Below are 17,742 nucleotides of genomic sequence, written 5' to 3' on the forward strand. Positions count from 1 at the left end.
AAACTGCTCCTGTATTTACCTGGGGCAGGAACAGCAGGCACAAGAATCAAGTAATTATATGCGGATACAAATACGGATTACCACCACGACAGGGGTACCATCACGGAGAGAGCAAGAATTGAAACTATCTCTCCCGCCTGAGCAGTTTTGATGCCAACTATATTTAGTTAAGGACACCAATAGATGCTTGAAAGGGTGGTTGGAGTGAGTGAGAGGGGTATGGGAAAGGTAGGCAAAAAGTAGGCCATCTGCACGGAACACCCGAGGTGGATGCACGCCCCATAAGTCAAACGGGATGTTTATAAGGCCTGACCAGTGTAGGGAATATAGCAGGGAATATACCAGGGCAATGAGCTGTGTTCTTAAAGCAGCACCTTTCCCCCAACATTAAAATCTCACAGAAACATTGAGGATGCAGTTCAAAGTTTCCTTTTAAGCACAATTGCACTCAAAATGTTTTCAATCATTCCTAGAACAACTGCTGTGCCATTTCAATAAAAGGTGTACCTCACCTGTAATTTCTAAGTGCATGTAACTGTCCATTGGGAGTGGCAAGGAAAGAAAATTAAAGGGATCGAATCGAACACTTATGTGGCCACACGTTTTGCATTTCACTTGGGAGCGTAGCTGTCCATGGAACAAATCCACAACAATAGACTTGTTTCTTCTTAAATGATTATCCCAGGCCTGAAAAAAAAGGAAATAAGGCAGAGGGTAAAAAGTTAAATCCACTTTTCTATAATATTGTGGATGGGTGCATTAAATTAATTACTTTTATTTCTTTTCTTTGGCCAAAAAGTCTTCACCATGAATCTTTTTTCAGTTTTGATTTACTCTCAGGCATATCAGTTCAGTTCATGCTTATTTGGAATAACATAAATCATTCATAAAACATTAAAATACAAATGAATATACATTCAATAAAACAGCACAACTCCTGTCCAACATTGTAAAAAAAAAACAAAAAGAAATGAAAAAAATCTCACTTAACATTATAACATTCAGTAATATGATATAGTGCATATTCTAACCCTCACAATTTAAACTAGAACAAATACGGTTAGCACTATCAGAATCTGTTATTTTTTTATGAGATTTTTGTTTACTCATAAACTTCGAGCGATTCACAATTTATTTACAATATTACACTTATTATGTTATGCCTTATACCGCGCACTGTTATCACTGGTATAGTCTCCAGGCGCTCACGTGGCTCTGTAAAAAAGAGAGATGAGTGGTTTAGTGAGGGATAGGCTAGAGGTTGTGCTCTGGTTGATGCTTGAGGAACCAGGAGAAACTGGCGTCCTGTGTAGGTAGGTTTTCTAAATTAGTTTTGATTGTGTGCACTGGTTTGTTGAATCCAGAGGGGTAAGGCCCAATGTCAGTGAATGTTTGTTGTTTGCGAGTGCTTGTTTGCTGGATGAATATTTTGTGTGTAATTGGGCTGGCTCATAGGGCATGTGTGGTACTTGAAATGTATGCGGGAGAGGAGCAGGAGTGGATAGTACATTGGTTACTTTCCATGGTTTCAGTGCAATGCCTTCACAAAATACTTCTAAGATGTTAAGCATAGGCATCCCTTCATAATTCTTCCAGGTATCATGCATTAGCTAACCGTGACTATCCTTGAGAATCCTCCTTGGTGAAATACACAGGCTAACCTTACCATTCTTTGTAGTGCTACACATCGGCTAGCTTCACAATTTGTCTAAGTGCAACACATTGGCTACCCTCAACATTCTTTTAAGTTAATACAATAGATGTACTCACGTTTTCATCTAAGTGTACTGTATTTTCTACTCTCATGAGTCTATTGTGTGTGACGCACTGGCTGGGTTCACCATTCTTCTAAGTACAACACACTGGCTACTCTCAAAATCTTCTAAGTGCAATACAGTGCATTTGCTATCCTCATAAATCTATTTTGTGTAGCACATTGGCTTCCTTTCATATTTCTTCTAAGTTCAACACATCAGCTAAATTCACAATTCTTCTTCACACCACTTACAAACTGCCCTAACATCCAAAGGAGCCTGGGATCTAAAGCTACCAGAGTTTAGTGAAAAGCAACCCGACTAATCACAAAGTAAAAATGTTTAAGTACTGGGAATAAGAACTGTCTTCTGTGCTGGGGAAACAAAGGGCAGACAAAAAAAGTTATGAATTGGTGAATATTTCAAACAATACTAACACATTTCCTGCTGCTATTGCAGGCTCTCATTTGGCAAACAAGGACGTTTAGCAATATTGATTGAGTTTGTGATCAATTAGGCTCACATGGTTTTAGAGATAAGTGTAGTAGGATAAGAGCATTCTGATGGGGCATTTCATAGCATTTGTGCTCTTATGGAGCCTGATGAGCATGCCATCATCAGTCTTAATATATTTACGCCTGTGGCTGGTGCTACATGTGTGCACGGGATTCCCTTGTTTGTTCTTATTATTTTAATAAAAACATCTCCCATTAATCATTGTCTGACTAGCTTATGTCATGCTGTAAAATTGCAAAAAGCACTGGGTTTAGTATTGGATTTCTTTGCACATTTCAACATAGTGCGCATTTCTCCTTTACACATTTGTTTTTTTAAAACTCTCAACCGACAAAAACAAAGGGCAACCTGGTCTTGGCAGATGTCCCAAACATGTCGACATGAGGATGGCAAAGAATAGACCGAAACACAACTAAACGGAAATCATGATCTGTCTCAACAAGTCTAATGTCCCATATCATTCCCCTTGCCAAGGGGAACGGGAAACTTCTTACTAACTTCTAAATTGGTCAAAACAGCAGATTAAGATGGATAACACCAATTCACTTAAGAGCCTCAAATGAACGCCATTAGTCAACAAATTCTGTTGTCATGTAAAACTCATCAGAAATAGCCTGCCTTTTTCCACAGAGCCATGCACAACACCCGCCATCAATGTGCACTGTCACGTCTATGCTATATTGCATCAACAGCACCTATTTGAGGTTCCCAGAGGAGCTGCCAAAGAAATTACAAAGAATATGAAATGCTGTGGCTAGACTACTTCCTCATCTGGACAGAAGAGAACATATTAATGTCAAAGGCTTGGTCACTAGGACGTGACTTACCGGGTCCTGGTAGTGCTGGGCTTCCTCCTTTCTTCTTGGAGGCACCGGTTCCCGAGTCGTCCAGGATGATCCGGGGTCAGTGCAGGCAGGAAACTCGGCCCCCTTCCGTCCCAAGCGGATTTGAGTAACCAGGGCTAGGCTGGGGACTGATTCCCCCACACCAAGGGCTGAATTCTCCTCCCAGCGATTTAATGTGGTGAGCAGTGGAACCACAAGGGTGCCACTGAGCAGGGAGGAGTTGATGGTCCCAAGGATATGTCAGAGGAGCCACACACTGACAAAGGATGGTAAAGCAGGAAGACAAGGAAAGGTAAGAACAGGACCAGAGAAGGAGAGGGCCAAGGCAGGAACAAGGAACAGGGTACAGGGTGCTGGCAAGAGAAGGCAGAACAAGGAAGGCAGAAAGGAATCAGGCAAGGAGCAGGACAAGAACAAGATGAGCAACAGGCACAACGTTGACCACAACCTGGGAAACCGGACGCTGTTGCTGATCAGCTGACCCCAGGGCATAACGTCACACTGTGACGTCAGCGCGTCAGGGCTCCGAACCCGGAAGCATTCCGGGCGACTGCAGCGTCACCAACGAATCCACTGCCGGTGCCTCCTGTCCCCAAATGCTCCCCACAGACTGAAGATGAATGCGCGCCCGTCCGCACCACTGAGGATACAGCCTCCAGGCTCCAGTATTAAGTGGTGCGGTCGGCATGAGCGGCCAGGGCGGCACGTGACAATTACTCAGGCACTCTGAAAGCTGCACTGGCTGCACTCTGCATAGCTCATTGCATCTTACACAGCGTATGGGGGAGAAGGAGCAGAATATATTCAAAGGAAAACAAAATCACACCCGACTACAACTTCAGTGAGGCCATCAAGATGCAATAATGGTGCACCTCTGACAGAGCCTTGCAACAACAAGAAATGCCATGGAAAATCATCATTCGCAATTGTGATAACCAAACTCTGGCACACTTACCAAATTAATTTGCAAGACCAGGTATGTCAAAAGTTCTTAAAATAACCCTATTTCGAAGAAGGCTCTATTCAATTTCATCACTGAAAAACAAGAAGAACTCAAGGCACGATTACCAGGTTTTGCTGGGCTCTGAGGGGTCAGTGAAGAGGGGTGGTAGTGCCTGACTTCCTTTATTCTCCGACAATGGTGCTGATTGCCCACAGGATAGGAGGTTGGTCAGGTGTGGGACAGGCTCAAAGGTCACTGTAGCACAGGGTGGACCTCCCTGACGTGTTTATTAAGTTGTTGGGAATTTTGGAAGCAATATTCTATCTCTATCGCAGCTGTCTTAGTTAACTTTGTCTCCATCTGAAAGCCCAGCGTAGCGCTACGTCTGCTCTGTGCCACTGCTTGCCCTGCAGTGGATGTGATGCAAGGGTCAGGATAAGTAGAGTTATCACACCCCATGACCTAAGTTCTGTCCATTTTCTCTTGCTCCTGACCCTGAGGGACAAAACATACAAGGCGTACATGCTAACGGTATCCATAGAAATAATTGGGGGAAAAAACGAATGGCAGAAAATGCCGAAAAGGGCATGAAAAAAAATAACACATTTCAAAAATATCGTTCAAGGGGAGCAGGGGTTGCGGGTGTCCCTCTCCCCCCCTCCACCCCCCCGCTACCCCTGATCGACATTCTGGGATTTCGTGGGTGTCCCCGCTGCCATAAAAAGGAAAGCGGGGGACAAGAAAAATTTTAAATAAAAAGGAAAGGACCATGCAGCGTTGGTTCCCTTCCAAGTGCGTGAAGGTAACCAGCACCGCAGGAGGATTGTGGAGATGGCAGCATGCTTTGCTGTGTGCCGCCAGAAGGTAAGTAAGAGGTTGGGGGGGGGAGGGTATGCAGCGGTGGTCCAAAATGTCTGTGGGGGACAAAACCGAAAGTTATTTTTGAAAAAATAACTCATTTTTTTCTCCCTCTATCATTTCGGATTCGATCTATTCATGGTAAACCCAAGCTAACCACAAAGTTGGGCAGATTGGGAAGGCACTGAAGAATTCATGGAAGTAACATCCATCAGAAACAACATTACTGAGAGGTAAGTAATTTGTTCTTCTACTTGATTCCTTCCTCCCATGAATTAACCATCTATGATAGACTCCCTAAGCAGTAGATAGATGTGGAGGAGGGAGAGCGAGAAAACACCACCTAGACCCGAAGACTCTGGAGATCAAATCTACCAAATTAAGCATCTTGCACTTCAAGGGAATTGAAGCAATGTTTGGCAAACGTTTGCAGTGAGGCCCACATAGCTGCTTGACAAATGTCAAAGACATAGGACCCCTTGTGCAGAACAGAGATGGCAGCTAGATGCGTGGCTGTATGAGCCCTAGTATTCTCATGGCCTTCCAACTCTGCCTCAGCCAGATTGTAGCATTCTGAGATAAAGAGGATGAATTACCATGACAGGGTCTGTTTGGTGACAGTCCTGACAGCACGAGCACCAGCATTATCTGGAAAAAGCAGGTCATCTTTCCTCAACTGTCCAACAGACTGCATGTGCAGTAGAGATCTGCTGATGCATGGTCTCGAAAGAGAGCTGGGATGAAGCAGTCATCCAGGAAATTAAGGCATGTATGCTTCCCCTCCTGAGGAGAGCCGCAACCACTGCTAGCAGTTTGGTGAACATGCTGTGTGCTGAAGAAAGGCTGAAAGGCAGTAGCTTCAACTGATAGTGGGAGGATCCCACCACAAAACCTAAGGTACTTTATGTGCCTGAGATGGACTGGCATATGGAATTAGGCAGCCTGAAGGTCAAGGCCACCAACCAGTCCTGCAGATTGAGGGCTGAAGGATCTGGGCCAAATTGACAATATTAAACTTGTCCTTGCACAACTTCAAATTCAAGAGCCTCAGGTTCAGAATGGGACGTGAGCACCTATCTTTCTTCTGAAGCAGAAATTAAAGAGAACACCAACCCTTACCTCATGCTGAACAGAGCACCAACTGTATGTCGGCCTTCGTCAGAAGCTGGCTAATCTCCTCCAATAAGAGGGTCTAGCGGCAACGAGGACTGGTCAGAGGATGGTCTCGAGAGTGTTGAATAAAAGGGACAAGGTAACCCTGTGTAATGGCCTGAAAAGCCCAAGCATCAGACATGGTATGATACCACACCTAACTGTAAAGGGAAATTCTCCCCCTATGTTGCATGGGGTTTAACCTGGGGCAGAAAAGGGGCCTACTAATGCGGCAACACCTTCTCTTTGAACTCTAGTCTCTTTCCCCGGATGGACTGTGTTCCTGGTTGTTTCCTAAAGCACTTAGCCCCGTTGGGAATAGGAGGGGAAAGGGTAAAAACACCTTTCCTCCTATTAGTGTGTTACACAGGACTGTTCAAACACCACATTGCAGGACTTCGGTTTGGCTGTGGATGAGTGGAACTTCTGCAAAGGCTCATCCGTGTTTGCTCCCAACAGTTTATGCCTGTCAAACGGCATGTCTAGGAGTTTAGCCTGAACGTCTGGTGTAATCCTTCTGGTCCCCATCCAGGCATGCCTCCCGACAACCGTTTCACTGGCCATGGCATATGGTACGCCGTCTGCTATATCAAGACCCAACTGAAATGTTTGGTACACAGCTTAGCTGCCATCCTGAACCACGGCGGCAAAGTCCTCCTTCATTACACACACTGGCAGTTTTTCCATGGCCTCTGAGACCACCGTCCATAGGCCATAAGAAAATGTGGCCAAGGGGCAGGAAGCATTTACTGCCCTCACGGAAAACTACCAAGGAAAACGCCTTGAATCCCCATGCATACAACTCCTTTCTCTCCCTGCAAAGAGAGAAAGAATGATGTCTTAAAGTTGGCCGTCAAAGCCTGAACTAGCAAGCTCTGCGGGGAGGTATGCTTGGAAAGGAAGGGCTTATTGAAGGTGCCAGTGAGTCCTTCTTTGTGAAGTCTCTGCCCACAGCCGTAACAATGGATAGCTTCTCCCATCATTCCAAAACTGCGGTCTCCTCTGCCGGGTTACATAGCAGCAAGGTCTTCCTTTGTGGGCTCTCACCCAGAATGTTCGTAAATTCACATTGAACTTTCAGTCTACCACCTTTCCTCATTATCTTCTGGAATGAAGCAAAAGGCTTATGAGTCAGCGCTGGAAAATGACCCACTACCAAGGATGTATTGAGGCCACCGTCTTCTTGAAGATTCAAGACAAGTTCTAGCAGATCCTTAACCTTGCCATAAAACTCCCCCAGGAAATCCCTAATTTCCCTGGAGCATAGGGGTCCCAGCCCAAAAGAGACAGGGTTCCCTCTTCTTCGAAGACCTTTGAGATATTTAACCAACTTGCCCACAGGAAGCAAGATGTAGTTTTGATTAAAGTGGTGCCATGGAAAGGGAAGCCAGAGTCAGTTGGCTTGGCATACAAGAGCAGTGCAACTCAATTTTAGATCGGATCCAATTCCATCAGAGCCAGAACAGAGCCCGTAGGCATACGGTCGCCGTCATGCAATGGTCCCTTGCCAGCTCCCCCAAAGTGCTGTGGGATTCGGTGGTGCCACCAGTGAAGAGGCCAAAGCTGCCGCGGCCTTGCCAGAGATGTTGAACTTCTGAAGCCTAAATTCTTCCCATTCCTCTGGAGATGAGGATTTGGTAGGAAACGGTATCTGCACAGCCGAATCCTCAGAGGAATCCTTAGAATAATGTCTCCTCTTCTTCGCAGAAGACAAAGACAGACACCTAGAGGAACAACTCAGGGAGTGGGAAATCTTGCAATTCTTCATCTTATCCTTCTGGGTCAGGGAACAGTCTTCAGCGCCACAATCCAAGACTGGTGATCTCGAACAAGTCCTTTTGCTGGCCTTTTTGCAATCTATGTGGTAAAACGGGAAGAGTTTCACAGCATGCTCCCGGTGGGCCTTTTGGTGCATGGACTGGAACGATTTGCAGTCGTGTGGTTCATATTCGTCTCCCAAGGCATTAAGACGTATCCTTTGTGGGTCAGCGACAGACATTTGTCATCCACAATCTCTGCAGGGCTTGAAGCCAGAGGCCTTGGTGGGATTAGGCATGATGCAGGCAGGGGAAGATTTTAGCGGCATTACTGAAGCAAACCGAGTGCATGGAAAACAGGAACTGAGGTCATTGGGCGACCCTAAATGTACTGACCCCTTCACTGAACAGGGCACACATTGATGCTGACCGGAGCAGCACTGTTCAACCTGGTGGTGTTAAAGTGTCCAAAGACAGCTGAGCTAGAGACAGAATATCAGATGAGGAAAACACAGGAGGAAAAAATCGATTTGAACAGGCTATGCAGACTATGATTCCAGTTTCTTAAAAACCATAAAAAGGAGCACATTGTTGTGCACAATAATTGTGACTCAATTGTTATCAGTAACAAACTAGAAACTTGGATTACGTTTTTTGATATATGTAAATAAATGTGGCCTTTATAATGTTTCCAAAGTCAACAATGTATCCACATTAGTTATTGGGTAACCTGCCAGGGAGGGTAAGAAAACAAATACTGTCCACCTCTAAATCATCCATCCCTCCCGCCCTAACTTGCACCACACCTCAGCACACAACCACACCATGGAAACAATAGGTTCAACAAAAGGTCATCACCAACCAAACTCTACCCACGTCTTAACACTTTTTTATTTTTATTGTTATTTATTTATACAAAATAACCTTTAACAATCCATGACAATCACAAGAAAAAGATGTTTAAGACACATAAAATCAATCATTATAATAATATTAAAATCCATCAACAGTTCATCGAATTATTACTAACAAAATTTCATACAGTAAAAGACAAGAATATAACACCTCATATCCATAATAACTACATAAGAACGTTTGTATCCCTAGGCAATTCTAATTGTAAAGAGATTAAGAACCCAACAACCACCAGTACAAAGGATGTTTTGCAGCCAGCTAAACAATAATACAAAGAAAGTTTCCCGATCACTCAGAATCAATACATTCTGAAACTTCTTAAAGAAGATGAATCTCTTTCCTACCAGGGTATTGCACTCTATCAAATGTTTTAAAGTCTCTGGTTTATCATGCTCTTTACAGAATCTGCAATGAGTAGCGGCCAATTATAACATACCTTGCCTACCCGTATTTCCTTAGTATGTACTAAATTCCATTTAAATTTTTAAAAAAGATCCTTGTTATGTCTATCTGGATAGATCGAGAGGTATGGAGCCAAAATACTTGCTTGCTTATGATCCAAAGATAAATGGCTCAAGGAATCATATCCATGCATAGCTCCGATAGTGGCTATCTAGTCTATTTCAAATAGACATTTCACTTTCAAGGGATTATCTACCAAGTCTTGACTAGATAGACCCGTATTCTTAAACAAATTTAAGCAAAAATCAGAACATTCACAGAGCCTTCCTTTTCAATATTAAAATACAAAAAAAAATAAAAATCTATCACCATTAATATTCAGTATTTTTTTAAAATCATAAAACAAAGATTTATTCAAAGGATATCAAATCTTTCTATAAAAGAATACAAGTTGCCAATGAGTTCTGCAGGTAAGTGAATAGATACTGAGTTTGTATCTTATGGAGCCAATCGTATGGAATTCATAAGTCTCAAGGCTTTACTCAAGATCAAACCATCCAAATAAATAAAAAAATCTAAAACCCATCGCATCTGAACTTCTATTCCATATAAAATCTTAGAAACAATCTTTCTTTGATAAAACTTTAAACTGGGATTATAGTGAATTTCCCACACTTTGCATCTACTAAGCTAAGCTGATTAGACAAGGCCAGTGAAACACTTGTGTATATGCGCATTATAAATGTCATATCATATATCAGTGCACAACTTTTCATCCACTCTTTAACTTGTAATTTATATTGTTTCGAAATAATTGGAAAACCAAGATAGATAAAACAATCTACGTTTTTTATCACATCATTGCCAATCTGCCATTGAATCAAAAATGTATTTTTCCTCTTAGTACAGTGCATTATTTTGGTTTTTACCAAATTAATTAAAAAAAAGAAAATTGGAAGAGGCATAGCTAGCAAAGGCATCATTAAAAACTGCAGACCCTTCTGAGTACAATCACAAATTTAAAAAATCATCTGCATATGCCAATCAAATTGTTTTTAAATAGGAGATTTTAGATGATGCAAATGAAACCGTATCCCGGTGGTCCCCCATGTCTGGACATATAGACATTAAAAAGACAAGTTGCTAAGATGCAACCTTGTCTAACTCCCCTCAACGTGGAGATTTTCTGCAAAAGTGCCCCATTACAATTAAATCTGACCTGCATATTCGAAACAGAAATAAGCGAAGGAGCCCACCAGGGATTCCCCAATTTTTCAGTTTGGTCCATAAAAGACCCATATCGACCACATCAAATGCACCAGAGAGATCCATTGTCGCTATAAAAATAGATTAATATTTTCTGGACCATAACATATGTTGTACACATTTCATTTAGAGAAGTTCCCAACTGCTTCCTGAAAAACCAGTCTGCCATTTTTGTATTCTTCCTATTTCTTTTTCCAATGCTTCTAGGAACCCCAGTAGCAAGGTCACAAGCGTCCTGCTATCAGCATCCAACATAGCAATTGGCCTATAATTAATGGGATCACATCAGTAGCCCTTCTGATGAATAGGAACAATACGGGCAGTGGATCAAGATTTTGGAAAAATTTGAGAGTCCGCCACCAGTTTGAAAAGAAGGATTTATGTGATCACTGCTCCGCCCATAATGTCGAATTCCAAAAAGCTGACGTCCATGATGGTGCTGCACAGTGAATACATACATCACTGTACCCCATATCCTCCTAACCGCCCCCCCCCACATAACTTTTCAGCAGCACAAACAGCCTTTTCAGCAGCACACATGTGGGTCTGAACTGGCGCTGCAGTCCTTTTTTCTTTTTTTTGTACTTTTCTCTATATTGTCCTCCGCTACCATTTAATGGAAGCGGGGGACACCACCGCAACCTCCGACCCCCATTAATCTGACTAACGGTAGCGGGGGACGCCGCCGCTCCCATAAGTCGGAGGAATGGAGGATGGGATTTTGGGAAGCTGCTGTATTCGGGATAGGCAACATTTTTAAGTTGCAGCATTTGTACAAACCTGAAGAGATTAGTCAGAATGGAGGCCCAGAAAGATGGGTTAACTTTGAATAATAAATTAGACAATTTATTGGGACCCGATGCACAAGAGGTACTGATCTTTCTCAGTGCTACGAATAGGTTATCATATCCTAGATACAGTTTCCAATCTTCGTTATTTACTACTAAATCAAGATTCTTCCCATGCTTCAAAATGACACCCAGAATTGCCCTGAAACCGGATTTAATTGCTGGGTAGGCTGGGAAGCATCCATATTGTTTATCCGCCCCCTTATTACGTAGTGTCAATAGCATGCCTTCGGTATCCCTTTGACTCCTTATAGCCCTAGGCCCCCTCAACCACAAGACTTTACCTTTTTGCTAGAGCAATCATTTTTAGATGACTCTGAGCCCCCCTTGCATTTTATAACCCTAATCTGTGCTCTTAACAGCTTTTTCCTAGCTTCAACTTCTGTATCATATGCATGAGGGTGTTTCTTTGCACAACGATTTCTCTGAGGATAGACAAAGGTATCTTCCATAAAGTTATCAAAATTATCTACATAGAAAGTTTCATATTTCCAATCTAAAGAAGATGCACTGAGACAAGGCTAGGGTATAATTGACCCTATTCACATAACTCACATTCCAGTATACTCTATGCCCCGCTTGGTTAACAGTTAAGTCACATGGACCTCGCTCGCAATCATACCTAACTCGAAACGCGAACTCCACAGTATACAATGATCGCTCCACTGAGTCTTAACAATCTTAAGGCATTTGCATTTGTCAAAAAGCCAATATCCCACAAAAATATAGTGAATGGTGGAGGTGAGAGTCCCTTTGTACCATGTATAATTACCAGGTACATCACCAGCAACAGCACCATTAAGCATGCATAAACCTAAACCTCCTAAGGCTTTTAACCATTGACATCCATAATATTGTTTAGCATGCATTTTTCCCAACCCTGGCTTTGTCCCCAGAAAAACATTTGTATTTATCCAAGTAACATTTAAATCATTTGATAGGATAACATGCCTATCCAAAAATGTGGCACTCCATTCATTCACATATAAAACAATTTACTCTGTGATATAATCGAGATTACCAATTAACAGGTGCCAGTACACATTTCGGATTAATATTTCTAAAATTGTTGACTCCTCCTATATCCTTAACATAAGTAACTAACACCACTGTGGTAACATTTCTACTTTCGATAACCATCAATTCCTTGCAGGACCTCAGAAGGGTGAGCAGACCACCATATGGACGACCCCGACAACCTTTTTGAGCAGGTTGAAAACTAGGGACATAGCCATCAAATGACGGATATTTCAATAACCAGGTCTATTGCAGTGAGATTAATGTTTATTAAAAATGTTTGTCCATGTAAGTTCCACGATAAGAAACAAACTCCTTTCAGGAAGAAATTTGCTAGGAGGAACATGGTCCTTGCCCTTGATGCCTCAAGAATAATACTTCTGACAGCCAGGACCAGTCCCTTATAGGTTCCTCCACCGGTGGCCTATTCTGGATCACTTGGATCTCTCGGGCATGACATCTACCTTGATTCAAAGAGATAACAATCTCCTTAGGTAAAGATTGACCCCTTAATCCATTTGTAACAGGATCCCCCAGTGGAACTTTTAGAGTACAAATGGATATATGGAAGCCAAATACCAGCAGAGATTTAACCTCTTTCATAATAATTTCCAAAACAGTGTTAGAATTAACATAATAATACAAAACCGTCCTATTCAGATCTATACAATCTACTCTCACAATATCTCTAGTTTATATTGCCCGCAAGTTGGTACTTCCCCAAAGAGGGGAGAATATTTGAGCAGTTAAACACTAAATGCTTGTTTTCAGGTAGCACACTTTGTAACAGTATTTTTTTAAACGTATTTATTGAACTTATTGCATGAGGAACAGTTACAAAAATAAGCCTGTTGTCAGTAGCATTTTGTTCCCACGACATCCCTCTCCCTTGCAAACCAACATACACAACACTGGGTTACAACATGTGCTTTTTCAAGTTTACCTTTGTTACGGCATATATGCAGGAGATCAGGGTACCTTAAATGTGCAGTCGTTTAGGCTGCTTAAGTAACCTTTGCATTCTTAAGGGGGTGAACCCCCCCTCAAGACCCTGGGCATACCCCCAACGTTCTCAACCTGGCTGGCCTGTCGACCTTTGTGAATGGTTATGCTGACACTTTATGGTCCTCTATGATCCCAATGCAGTACGAGCATTCCCCATTCCATGCATGTAAAAGGATTCCATCTTATCGTTTACCATTGCAGTGACTTTTTCCAATACGAATATGTCCTGGAGTTTGAGAGACCAGTCGGCTTTGGAGGGGGTGGCTCAGCCCTTCCACTTTTGCGCTATTGATACACGGGCCGCTCTCATCATCGCCTCACATATCTGTGGGAGTCTGCTTTCATCCCTAGTCCTCTCCAGTAACACCAGAAGCCTTTGCAGTGGGCCAAAAGTGAAAGCTATGCCCGTCACCTCTTTCATCCAACTAAGGCCTTTAGACCAACACACCTGAATTTTGGGACATGTCCACCACATGTGATATGATGTGCCCCGCTCCCCACATTCCCTGGGACAGAAGGGAGAGACCACGGCGCACATTTTAGATACTTTATGGGGGGCTAAGTGGCAGCCATGTAACTTGCGTCGCTGCGAACAGATTCCCATGGACCATCATTTGATATACCTGGTCGAATGTTTCTTCGGTTATTTCCCTCCCAGTCCTCCTCTCCCAAGATTCCTTGAAGTTCTGTCTCCCTTTCAGGTTTGACCAGCACTCTGTAAAGTTTGGACTCAATCCTCTTCCTGGTGGTAGTCTCACTGTTAGCTCGTTCGAAAGGCTGTTAATTGATGGGAGAGTTTAGGTAGGACCATGGGATCTGTACAAATGCCCTTCAGCCTTAGATAGTCAAACACCGTCACCCCCTCGTCACCCAACACCTCCCTCAACATCGAGGTTTTTGAACCGTCCCTCATGGAAGAGTTGTCCCGGCCTCTCCAGACCCTTGTCCGACCACATTTAAGTGCTTTTAAATCCTCTTTTACCCAACTCTATTGGTGAACCCCATATTGAACTCAATACCGCTGGCCCGACTACCTTGCCCGCACTCCCTTCGGCCCCTCTGCCTTTTCTTGCCTCCATCTCTTTGGTACCTGCGTGGCTTATGGTGGTGACCTCTGTCCACTGCACACCCCAAACCCCGTAAGTCTTTCAGAAATCGCAATCTACTCCACGTTGCCACGCTTAACTCTCACTACGCAGTCAAGCACTCTTCCGACATATGACACCTCTTGGAACACCTGGACCTTGATGTTCTTGCTCTCACAGAGACCTGGTTAAGGACAACTCTATCACTAGTTTTGACACTCTTCTCCCCAAAAGCTACAAGATTCTCTTTGAACCCAGGCCCAGCAGACCAGGAGGGGGAGTTGCTCTAATCTTCCAGAGTGGATCCCTGTTTCCACCATCCCCACTCAGGCATATTCCTCTTTCGAATGCCTGGTCTGCAGGCTCTCTCTCCAGTCTCCTCTCTTACTATGGCCACCTTCTATCGACCAGCAGGCCAGTCCACCCTCTTCTTCTTGCAATGGGCTGACCTGGCATCTTCTCTCCTTTCCTCCTCCTCCCAACTCCTCCTGTTGGGAGATCTCAACATCTATCTAGACTCTCCTGACTATTCAACCTATGCAACTCGCTCTCTACCTTCTGTTTCGACGCAAACTGCCAGCCACTACTTGGATGCTCTTATCTCCACAGACCGTCCTCTCTCTAGTCCTCTCACCACCCCACTCTCATGGACTGATCACTCTCTTCTCTCACCTGAAGCTTTCCTCTTCTTTATCACTGGCACACCCTGCCCTGCATCCGACCTATGAAAAAAGTGTCAGTGTCTGCCTTTTCCTCCACCTACGCTCCTCCTCCTACTCTTGTGGCTGACTCCCACCCTGATACAGCCCTCTATAACTTTCACCTTTCCATCTCCAATACCCTCAACCTCTTTGCCCCTGTCATGAGAGTTCGACTGAAGCCTGCCAAAAATTGCAACTCTTGGAATTACTCTGACCTGGCTGACCTTAAACGCAAGTGCAGGGCAGCGGAAAGGAAATGGGGATCTTCAGGCACACCCTCTGATAAGCTGTTCTGCTGCCTTCTGCAAAGGCAATATAGACTCTGCACCCAAGAAAAGAGCCCATATTCAAGCCTGCATCTCTGCGACATCCAACAACACGGCCAAACTTTTCAAACTGTAAGCACTGGCCAATCCTACTGCAACCTCTTCCTCTACCGCACCCACCCAGGCCCTCTGCTCGGCCCTGGCTGCACACTTCATCACCAAATCACAGGACATCCTCTCTCCTCTGCACCCACTCATGCACCGTCATCTCATGGGGCCCCTTGGCCGCTTGCACTTCTCTCCTTCTTCTCTCCTCCCTCTCCCCTGTCACACCTGAGGAGGTCAGTCTACAAAAGCGTCTTCCAAACAGGTGGAGCCCTGCCCCTCCAAAACCATCAAGGACAACATTGACACGTTCGCTCCAGCCTTGGCAGACCTCTGCAACCTCTCCTTCGACACTGGAGTCTTCCCAACTCCTCCCAAGCATTCTCTTGTGCACCCTCTGCTCAAAGACCCCTCTGCTGACCCTACTATTCCGGCTAACTATCGCTCAATCTCCATCACTCCTTTTTGGGCAAACTCCTAGAGAAGTTGGCTATCTCTCAGCTTACCCTCCACACTGAATCTGTTGGTTGTCTCCATGACCATGAGTCTGGCTTTAGAGCAGCCAGATGCACGGAAACTGCTCTTCTGAACACCCGTGAAGACCTGCTCTCAAACTTTGACTCTAACTCTCCCTCTGTACTAATTCTTCTTTACCTCTCCTCTGCTTTCGATACAGTAAATCACAACATCTTGATCTCCCGTCTCTGTGAGACCCTGGGCATCACTAATCAAGCCCCGGTGTGGCTAGCATCCTTTCTCTCTGACCGTGCATCCCAGGTAGAACTCTGTTCCTTTCTCTCTGCTATCACTCTCTCTACTTGTGGTGTTCCGCAGGGATCTAATCTATCCCTCTGGTTTTTCAATGTCTACATGGCCCCTTTGGCCCACATGATCTCTGCCTTCAACTCCAACTTTCAGTGCTATGCGGATGACACACAGCACTCTTTCAGGCTACCCTCTGCCTCTTTCTCCTCCTCCCTCATCCCTTACTGTCTGTCCGCAATTCAATCCTGGTGTGCTGCTAATGATCTCTGCCGTAATGCCAGTAAGACAGAGATCGTCCTCATTGGTACCCCTGCTCCCGCGTCCCACTTTCACTCTGGCTGACCACCCTTGGTCCTGCACCCTCACCTTCTAGTGAGACATAAAATCTGGGGTAATTTTAGTCGCTACTCTCTCCTTCTCTTCTCATATCTCGGACATGTCCAAAAGGTCCCACTACCAACTGCACCTCTTTCGAGGTATTCAACCTTTTCTCACCTTCCCCCAGAGGCTCACTGTCTCCAGTGCCCTGGTACTCTCCAGACTGGCCTACTGCAACAGTCTCCTTCTCAATCTTCCTACCTCTACTCTTCAACCTCTTCAACTGATCTAGGACAGAACCACAAGACTTAACCTTGGCATCAAGCCCAAGGACTGCATCTCTCCGGCTCTGAAATCCCTCCACTGGCTCCCGTGGCTGCAAGGATCAAGTTCAAGTCCCTCTGCATAGTCCACAAGGCTTTCTGGGGCCAGGGCCCCTATTATCTACTATGCTCTCTTCTTAAAAACTCTCCATCCAGAGCCCTCTGTTTGGCCTCCTCCAACTCTCTACGGCTGAGTCGTTTTTCTAAACAGAGATTTGGGGGTTGATACTTACTCTCTACAGGTGCCTCCCACTGGAACAGCCTAACTGCCTCTCTACGTCTCGAGCCGGACCTCCTTCAGTTCTGGAAACTCAAGACATTCCTCTTCTCCTCCTCTTTCTCTCTACCTCTCCCTTGCTAACCTACTTTCTCTTCTCTTCTGCTTCCTACTTTCGTTCTCATTCCCAACCTGTTAGTCAGCTGACTGGTCGCCTGGTGCACCTCCAGAGCCTCAAAGGTCCCAGGCACCCCCGCCAGTCCTGCACTTGCCTCCGGGCCTCTGCACTCTGCCTCGCATTACTGCACTCGGACTACGTTCCATGAGGCACTTCACTTGTGTATAAGCGTTTCACAAATAAACAATCAAAATTACAATTTTCAGACTTCTACGGACCAAAAACGATGGATTGTGTGCCCACAGAAGTTGTGTGTTGGCATTTAGTGGGACCCGGTGTAATTCTGTTAGACACTATAAAAAGTAATAGAATTCTTATTAGGTTGGGGAAAAATGTCTTAGTGTTGGGGGGGGGGGGGGATGTCCCATGTCTAACCTTTGGGATGTGTGGGGAGGTGATCATGTTGCTGGGTGCCACCACTCAATATGTGAAGCAGGGCCTGGTAGTAGTGTGTGAGGATTCCCTGATCACTCCAAAAAGTCTGGAGGTCAGGGGGCAGGGCCTTG

General features: G+C 44.5%; 1 protein-coding gene across 2 annotated transcripts in view; it reads right to left on the reverse strand.

The window, feature by feature from the left end:
- USP32 (ubiquitin specific peptidase 32) overlaps positions 1-17,742 on the reverse strand; it is a 3,569,419-nt gene that overhangs the window by 1,295,094 nt on the left and 2,256,583 nt on the right. For both annotated transcript variants that reach the window (XM_069615070.1, XM_069615069.1), the window contains exon 23: positions 513-687. In XM_069615070.1, the coding sequence (XP_069471171.1) occupies positions 513-687 (175 nt within the window). The remainder of the gene's footprint in view (positions 1-512; positions 688-17,742) is intronic.

The sequence above is a fragment of the Ambystoma mexicanum genome, chromosome 9 (assembly GCF_040938575.1).
Source record: "Ambystoma mexicanum isolate Mex_15411 chromosome 9, UKY_AmexF1_1, whole genome shotgun sequence".
In the NCBI taxonomy this organism is placed as follows: Eukaryota; Metazoa; Chordata; class Amphibia; order Caudata; family Ambystomatidae; genus Ambystoma; species Ambystoma mexicanum.